Source organism: Sinocyclocheilus anshuiensis, unplaced genomic scaffold (genome assembly GCF_001515605.1).
Source record: "Sinocyclocheilus anshuiensis isolate Anshui unplaced genomic scaffold, SAMN03320099.WGS_v1.1 scaffold283, whole genome shotgun sequence".
NCBI lineage: Eukaryota > Metazoa > Chordata > Actinopteri > Cypriniformes > Cyprinidae > Sinocyclocheilus > Sinocyclocheilus anshuiensis.
This window is the reverse complement of record NW_015549605.1, coordinates 1,152,586-1,161,858: the sequence shown is the minus strand read 5'-3', so window position 1 is coordinate 1,161,858 and position 9,273 is coordinate 1,152,586. Positions and strand designations below refer to the sequence as shown.

Sequence of the window (9,273 nt, the reverse complement as noted above, 5' to 3'; positions counted from 1 at the left end):
TAAATTCTGTTTACACAGAGATAACCGAAAAAAATGTAGGCCTAACAAATGTTCTTCTCTTTGTCTAAAATTAGCATAAGTCTACTTGATATTCAAACCCAACATCTGACTGGTTGCACAGATAAACATGAACAAATGTAAAAGCAAACACTTACCTTGTCTTACACTGCAGAGTAAATAGCGGTGGACCGTCCGAATCACTGCACTCTTTCAGAGCATATGTCAGGTACACATTAACCAGCCTCCTCTCAATCTGACTCTGTCATACTGTCAATACACGCCTGTACTGGCATACAGTACATCTGTTGAAACCCGAGGCTATAACATGAAATTACAGCATTGACTGCCAACGAATTCCAGTAGTCCTTTTGTTTGATAATTACATATATCTTACGTAATACAAATTATTTTTAACACTTCTTGAAAACTTCTATGAATGAAAACAATGCCATTATTGTAGGCTAGTTAGCCTATCTCAGCTTGATATTCGGAGCAATGTGTCCATAACATTAAATAGCTCACTTTAGAAGACTACTTTAAAATATGATTGAAAGATATAAGTCAACTTGATGCATGAGTTATTGATCTGTTAGACATTTTATGGAGACCATGCAGGACAGTTGTCACAAGAGCTATATGTCAGTAACCAAAGGTTTTGAGTCAAAAGTCCAACCCCATAAATGCTTGTTTTCAGTAGCACTGACAATGTCCTCAAACCTGCTAAATTATGACTTTTTTGGTGAAGTTTGTCCTCTAAGCATACATTTCAATATCATAATTGTAAATCTGGATCATGTGTTTTTAGACAAGTTAAACAAGTGAACATCATAAAAACATACCATCAACTTTATGTTATGATGTAATGTTTTAAGCTTCAAATGTTGCTGTGCTCTCATAAGAAACATGTTTTATAATAATTACCAGGTTCAACAATATGTAACTTGTGAGTAAATAGCCCACAATACATTTTGAAAAAATGCAATAAAATATGGGTGTTTTTCAAAGATTTCAAGTTAGTGTTGACATCTCCCATAACGTGTATCATTGGAAAACACTTATGTTTTATGTAGATCATGAAAGATAATCTCTGTAGCTAATAAAGCATTTAATCATTTAAGACATGCAACCTGAACTATCACTGAATATTAATAGACTACTTGACATTTTTCCATGTAGTTCTAAAAAATTTTATATTTACTTTGGTTTTTCAATTATTTATGCATTGCTAATGTTTTAACCTTGGCTGTCTCAGTAGGCATTTTATTAGAATCTGCCATTTTCTTTTATCTCTTGGTTGGTAATTTAGAAAGCAAGTGTTTAATTAAATTCTGTTTACACAGAGATAACCGAAAAAAATGTAGGCCTAACAAATGTTCTTCTCTTTGTCTAAAATTAGCATAAGTCTACTTGATATTCAAACCCAACATCTGACTGGTTGCACAGATAAACATGAACAAATGTAAAAGCAAACACTTACCTTGTCTTACACTGCAGAGTAAATAGCGGTGGACCGTCCGAATCACTGCACTCTTTCAGAGCATATGTCAGGTACACATTAACCAGCCTCCTCTCAATCTGACTCTGTCATACTGTCAATACACGCCTGTACTGGCATACAGTACATCTGTTGAAACCCGAGGCTATAACATGAAATTACAGCATTGACTGCCAACGAATTCCAGTAGTCCTTTTGTTTGATAATTACATATATCTTACGTAATACAAATTATTTTTAACACTTCTTGAAAACTTCTATGAATGAAAACAACGCCATTGTTGTAGGCTAGTTAGCCTATCTCAGCTTGATATTCGGAGCAATGTGTCCATAACATTAAATAGCTCACTTTAGAAGACTACTTTAAAATATGATTGAAAGATATAAGTCAACTTGATGCATGAGTTATTGATCTGTTAGACATTTTATGGAGACCATGCAGGACAGTTGTCACAAGAGCTATATGTCAGTAACCAACGGTTTTGAGTCAAAAGTCCAACCCCATAAATGCTTGTTTTCAGTAGCACTGACAATGTCCTCAAACCTGCTAAATTATGACTTTTTTGGTGAAGTTTGTCCTCTAAGCATACATTTCAATATCATAATTGTAAATCTGGATCATGTGTTTTTAGACAAGTTAAACAAGTGAACATCATAAAAACATACCATCAACTTTATGTTATGATGTAATGTTTTAAGCTTAAAATGTTGCTGTGCTCTCATGAGAAACATGTTTTATAATAATTACCAGGTTCAACAATATGTAACTTGTGAGTAAATAGCCCACAATACATTTTGAAAAAATGCAATAAAATATGGTATTGTATTGGGAGAAGTTTTATTCTCCTGGTTTAGGGCAGATTGTCAGATCCTTTCTTACTTGGACATGTTGCATTCACATGCCAAGTCCAGTTACTGCAACGCATCTTATAATCACCATTAACATGGCTATCTACTATTGAGTTGCAAGATGGTCAGTACAACATACTGTAAATTCCGGGCACTTGGAAGCATTGGCATTGTTTACAGGAGAGGTTTCTGCTCTTTCCTTTCCCTTTGCACTCAAGTTGACGCTGCTTTCTAAAATTCAGAAGTCTCTCTCCTGGAAGCAGGAAATGCACACAAATCCAGATGGTGAAGATATTCTCAGACTTCCTCTGATAATGTGAGAGCAGTCTGTATGTTTGCCACACCTTCATCATCATCATTTGATTGTAAAACATGGCACGTGAAGGAAATGGCTGCTTGCTGGCTATATCATTTGTTATTGTGCAGAAGACCCAGTTAAAAACATGGCCAGTTTGATTTTCTTAGATCTGTAGCTGTAAATAGTAGATATTGCGCAGTAGGTCCACACTGTCCAGCATGTTATTTTTACTCTTAGTAGGTGGCAAACTAGTGAAGAAACATGGTGGGTTTTGTGGGAGTTAAATCGTTGGTGCTTGGGTAAAATCTATATTATATAAGGGCTGAGCAATGCTAAAAAAAAAATGTGGGTTGGAAACTATGGTGTTAGACTTCGGAATAACTTGAAATTTTAATAGTAAAAATTAATTTTGTGATGGGACTATATCCTGCATTTTGGCTCTCCTCAACTCTCCAGCAGCTGCTTCAGTGCACGTTCAATGTTCATTCGGTGTCCCACCCGCGTCACCCCTAATTCTGCCAGATCGTCCTTGGTCAGTGCAGGCAGGTGGGCGCCTTCAATCTCGTGCTCCAAAAAACGGGCACGATGTTCTCCTAGTCCCACACTCTCTAGCCACTCTCCCACATCATACTTACTCCACAGTGCTAGGGGGCGCTGTCTGAATGGCCGCAGGGCTAGGAGAGGGGCTCCCAGTACCGGTGAAGGGCAGGGGGAGGCGCATGGAGAGGGGGATGGAGAACGGCTGCGGGCTCGAGCGCTGGCGCTCCTCATGACGAAACGCACCTCCTTGGGCTCCTGGGGCAAACTTAGGCTAGAAGACTTGAGGATTGTGTGATGATGGTGATGAGGGCCGAATGTACGGACCGGCCCCAGTGGTTCACTCCGTTCTGGTGTGGCTCCAGGGCTTGGAGTTCTACGGGTCACTGGGTATCGAATGCCAGGACGGATTGTGAAGGTGGTGCCGTAACTTCGCTGAGAGATGGTGTGAAGCTCCCCTAAACTACTAAAGAGTCTAAGAGAGAGAGTGAAAACATAAAAGACAATTAAAGGAAAAATATGAAAGAGGAAGATGTAGCAGAAGCAAAAAAGAAAACAAAGGTAGAGTTTTAACTGCAGTACTTTTAGGAAACTACTGGGATGCTAATGTGAGAGAAAAGGAAAGTGAATCCAATGCTGTAAGCATTGGGGTTTAAATAGTGCAGAGCATGCAGAAAACTTAATGCAATAAAATGACAGTTAGAGCAGTTAATATAAAACTGGAGTCCTCAGAATGGGTATAAAAATGGTGCATTAGCATTTCACAGTATTTCCACCACAGCATGCAATCAGTATTCATTTTGTAAACATCCGAAACTTGCTGCAATAAACTTACCACAATCAATGCAGCAATACAAACTAAATGTAGATTCAACATTTGTTTCATTTACTTTTTATGAAAAAGCAATTTGATTGGCCCTCAGCGGTACACTGAAAATTCCAGTTTCGTTGCGCAAAGACAGACAGAAGCTGAAATGCCTCAGTTACTGCATAATGAACTACCATAAGCCTTTAATACAAGCCCACAGTAGCATTTGCAGCTTGATTAACGGCTGCAGTAAAGGGTTTAGTGAAAGTTAGTTAGACAAGGAGTTGTTTTTACCCACAGAGCTAAAAACCTACGATTTACTCTCTTCTCCATTCTCCTCACATCTGCAAGGACATACAGACACACACACACGTGTGTTATGGATAGGCAGTTTTAACCAGGTGTGTGGCTAAGGGTGTCAAAAGTCAAGTGGGTGTATTGCTAAATGTTATTGAAAGTTGTGCTGTGATTCATGCAGGTGTGCAAAATGTGCTGCTGTTGTTAAGTTGGTGCAGTTTTTAACAGGTATTTCCTACCTGGCGCCTCCCACAGGTGATCTCCTGCCAGGGTCAAGAGGTGCTCCCATCGGTGGCTCCTCCCCCAGAGAATGAGTGTCTTTGCTTAGCAACTCTGCCCCCATAGCAGCAGGCCGACTTTCATCAGACCCACCCATCTGGCCCCGGGGCTCCTCCCCCCAGAGTTTGGAACGTCTTTGGAATAGGTAGCGTGGACGGCTGGGGCCTGTGCTGGGTGGGTGTGGAAGCAACTCACTGTCTGATGACTGTTTAAGCAGTGGGTCCCTGAGATGTGCGGGGCGACCACGCCCCACCCCAGAACGTGGTTTGCTAGCATGAGCAGAGTCTGCGCTCTCTGAAGACAAAGTGGACATGCTGGAGACTGTGGAAACAGTACTGGTGGTCTCCATATGTGGGTCTTCAACCCCAGAGTCTGCCGTAGAATCGCTTGCTTTTCCAGAGGAGGTCTTTGCAATGGATGGCCGTGATCTGCTAGGTGAAATGCTTAGAGTGGCTTTGGGTGTTTCTTTAATTAGAAGGCCATTAGAGAAGGGTTGAGGGGGCGGCACGAGGCCTAAGGGTTGAGGGGGTGGCACGAGGCCTATCTTCCGAAGCTCCTCTCTGGTTTCCTCATCACTGGACGAGAGCAACGCAGGGGGAAGTGTCACGGTGTAAGGCTCTGCATCCTCCTCTGAGCTCATAGTCAGACTTCGAGCAGTCAGATTTGAGAGGGTAGGGGCTGGGGAAGGTAGAGTGGGTGGGACTGCCGGTGGGGTATGTTCTGTATCCATCAGCGCAGGTTGGACACCTTGCACGCTGGGTGGGACAAGTACCTCTTCCAGGCTTCGTCCAGACCCAGGGCTACCACTAGTCACTTGGCTTGCCGTTTCTGTGATGCTGACCGGTTCGTCTCTCCAGGAATTAGATGGAGGAGCCTCAAGAGGAGCAGGTGGTGTCGCTCCTCCTTCTGTCTCTGGCCTTTCAACTGCTCGACCTTGAGTGGGCGAAGGTGTGGGCGAAGGCGTAGGAGTGGGTGTATTCCGGCCACTAAGGGCACGTTCTCGTGCAGCCAGTGCAAGTGCTAGAGGTGAGGAAGGATCCAGTGGTCGACCTGTTAGAGGGTGTATAAAAGTGGTGCCCCCTGGTGGTGGGCCAGGGGAAAGCATTGGTGCAGGTGGAGGCAACTCGGCCAACTCATCCACTGAGTGGGACTGAGAAAGTAACGGGGTTGTTTGCGGCTCAGTCGCGCCCCCTTCTACAGATAGGAAAACGCTGGGTCTGCGTCGGGCCCCTGGAGGCATAATTCTAGCTCGCTCCGAGAGAACCTGCTGTTGGAACTGCTCTGCTCGGCTACTGTGGGGAATCCGTAACCCTCCCAAAGGAGAGGGGTCTCTACTAGTCTGAGTAACGGCTCCCTCCTCAACTGGTCCTTGTTTGACTAGTGGGCTCTTTCTACGCTGGGGCTTGGTAGGAGTATAGACTGCACTTAGACGACCTACATTAGCATATGGATTCTCCACAGGTGGTCCACGCCTACGACCACGTTCAGGTGGAACCGCTCCAGAGGTAGGCGTTTGTGGTCTTGCAATAGGGGCAGGCTCCACTGGCAAATGGGTGGTGTCCTGAAGAATGATCATAGAGCGTGTTTTTCGCTGGCGGTCTGTCGTGACTGGGCCATGGAGTTTGGGCTCCGCCCCCGGGCGGAAGCTTGAACGGCTCTGGTTGGCAGCGCGAGAAGGGGGCGGAGGTGGAAGAAAGGACGGAGGGGGCCCTGAATCTAGGAAGTAGGGAGTTGGAGGTGGTGGAGGAGCTGTCTGTGGAGGGGGTGGAATACTATCTTGTCTAAAGCTGTCAGTCATCGAGGAGCTTCTCGGAAAGCGATGCTCTCCAATCAGGGCTGAGATTCTTTCATCTTCAGGAGCACCTGTAAAACAGTTCTCGGTGAGACTGTGGGTGTACAAAGATTAGAACTCTGGTGATCATTGTGTTTTAATAGCCCTTTTTATATCATTGGTTTATGTTTATGAAAAGACAGAATTTGTGAGAATGTTTGTATTTGTGTATGTGCCAATGACACATTACCAAATGACTTGGTTCTTGACATTCCCCGAGGCAGCTCCATGTGACTTTTGTCCACAGCCAGGGAACTTATTTGCAAACCCTGCCTCTCTAACAGAGACTACACACAAACAAAAACAATACGTGATCAAATACTGGCCAGAATTCAGTTACTGTCAGAACAACAAACAAATCACAGATTCTGATTAATCAGCTATCAAAGAAATAAACAGAAAATGCAATCACAGCAAATTTAATTTTTTAACCTAAAGACAATATGTATTATAAACAAAAACTGATCAGCAGCCAAATCTTTACTGACACAATTTGGCTACTGTACTATAGTAGTGATATATGCACCATCTGTTGCATACAATGCATAGTATGTCAGAAACTACATATTGCCATATATAACAAGTGCTCTTGTATTTAGTTTTAATGAAAACATAATGATAACTTTTATATTATTATAATATATTAAAAACACTTAAAAGTACACCATTTTTTAAAATGGTGTATGTTTATGTGTATCAGACTAACATTGATCTCAGCCTGTGTGATGCGGCGACTTGTTGGTCTCTGTTTCACAGTGGCTGCTCTGGAGTCTGAATCCGCAGGACGTGGCCTCATCACTACAACCGGTTCTTTGGGCGAACTCAACATCTCATCCAACTTCTCTGTGAGGGATACACACAGATGCACACACATACAGAAACACTTAATACACACTCCTGACCAATATTCCAGTCCTTCCTCTGATCAAATCAAAAAAGACCAAACACAGTCACCAGGTGCACCAAAAAATACAAGTACACAGATCCCAAGTGTATAATATACATAGTCTCAAGGAACGCGAAAACAAATATACAGTCACAAATACATCACAAAACACATACATAATAGCTGTCTACAATCCACAAAAAAACAAACAAACACATACACATACTTTGACTTTACAATTTTTCGCAGTCACAGGCAACAACACACAAGCTAAAAAAACAGGTTAGATAAATCCATCCATGACATCACATGCTAATCAGCATATAGAACCAGTAAAGGACATCATCAACGTGAGACTGGTTTCATATCTTACCTCCCCTCCTTCTCCTTGACGCTTGTGGACAAGAAGGACAAATCTATAGTTCCTGGTTTAGCTCATAGATTGCGTATTAGATGGTCAATTTTCATTAGCAATGAATGAGCAAAGCTATCACTGCACAATCATTCAAACTCCTTTCACTGCTGTATCTTTCTCACGAAAAGACATTAATTTGCACGTATTTCTCAATTAGTGTTCCTGGAAAAAAGGATCCAACATGTGCCTATGCCCTCAAAGATAATGATAACATCTGTTTTAACTTAACTTATCTGAGACCTAGCATAACACAAGGAGGTGTGTGCATCCGTGTTTGTATGAGCATCTGTCTTACCCAGCTCCTCCAGTTCTGCAGTCATGCTTTTTGAGCGCAGGGTCAGGCTGGTGCTTGGGTCTCTCTTGGGAGGTGGTGGGGCTAATTAATTGTCAGAAAGAGCAAGAAATGCGATATTTAGATTTTGCAGGATTCTCTAATTCTTGATTTCCAGTCAAACAAAAAGAAAAATGCATGGTGTGCATGCATTAATGAAGAGAGGACAAGAACCTTTCTTGCGGACGACGTCTCCAGTGTCAGGTTTGCGTGTGACAGACACCACCTTCATTACTAGCCGACTTCCACCTTGCCGAATCAGTGATACCACCTGCCTATGTCCCACCTTTACTACGCTCACCACATTTACCTGACAAATGTGCGGAGAATTAGAGAAAGATGTAACACATAGCCGGTAGAAATCCAGCAGAAGCATGATGACATTCTTTAGTCTAAAAATGTCAGCATGAAACTGAAATTCACCCAATCTATTTTCTAAATGCATGTTATTGATCTTATTGTGAATGATGATTTTTTTTTTAAATTGAGCTTGTAATTTTGAATCAAACGGCAGACTTCTCTGTTGACGTATAAGACTTCTCAGATTAGTCAAATAATTAAATGTTTTCTTTCTTCTTTTTGTTAAATACAATGATTAATTTAGGCCAGTTTTTGAATATATGGTTTGAAAATCACTGCTTTAGCAAAGAAAAAGTTGTGTGTGTGTGTGTGTGTGTGTGTGTGTGTGTGTAAATCAAAAGGTTTTTAACCTCTATGAGGAAATCTCCAGTCCTTAACCCTGCCCTCCACGCCACCCCTTCCAGGTCCACAGACTCCAGGTATTGCAGGGCAGGAAAAGCAGGAGTAGGTGTGAACTCTTCTATGGGCGTCTCAGCTGACAAGAAAGAGCATTTAATTACTGCATTTGTATGTGAATGTTATTCGTGCAAACATGCATGCATGTGAGTGTGTTTCAGACCTTTAGCTCCCCGAAGCACAAAGCCGAATCCTTCGCTGTCTCTCTTCTGCAACTTTGCACTTTTTTCTTCTATAACATAATCACTGTGAATTTATAGAAGTCAATAGTCAGATGTGCTGCACTGCCAGAACTCACTGTCTTCATAGACTCCCCCTCCCATACCCATAATCCCCTACACTGGCACCATATTTTATTTTATTCTACTCAGGATGAAATAGAGAGAAAGGCAATGGTTGGAAAAGCACAATACCATTCTACTCATATTATTTCTGTAGTATGTATACTGTGCACAGTAATGCATGGAACACTCAGATGATATCTACATATA

At 42.2% G+C, this 9,273-nt stretch overlaps 1 protein-coding gene across 1 annotated transcript in view; it reads right to left on the bottom strand.

The window, feature by feature from the left end:
* Positions 1-2,319: 2,319 nt before the first annotated feature.
* The window catches only part of LOC107658841 (SH3 and multiple ankyrin repeat domains protein 3-like), a 23,295-nt gene continuing 16,341 nt past the window's right edge, over positions 2,320-9,273 (bottom strand). Inside the window, 10 exon segments of the mRNA XM_016447512.1 lie at positions 2,320-3,654; positions 4,302-4,331; positions 4,524-6,426; positions 6,585-6,681; positions 7,101-7,237; positions 7,654-7,674; positions 7,991-8,071; positions 8,201-8,336; positions 8,737-8,861; positions 8,946-9,083. Of these exon segments, the coding sequence (XP_016302998.1) occupies positions 3,087-3,654; positions 4,302-4,331; positions 4,524-6,426; positions 6,585-6,681; positions 7,101-7,237; positions 7,654-7,674; positions 7,991-8,071; positions 8,201-8,336; positions 8,737-8,861; positions 8,946-9,083 (3,236 nt within the window). The 3' untranslated portion in view covers positions 2,320-3,086.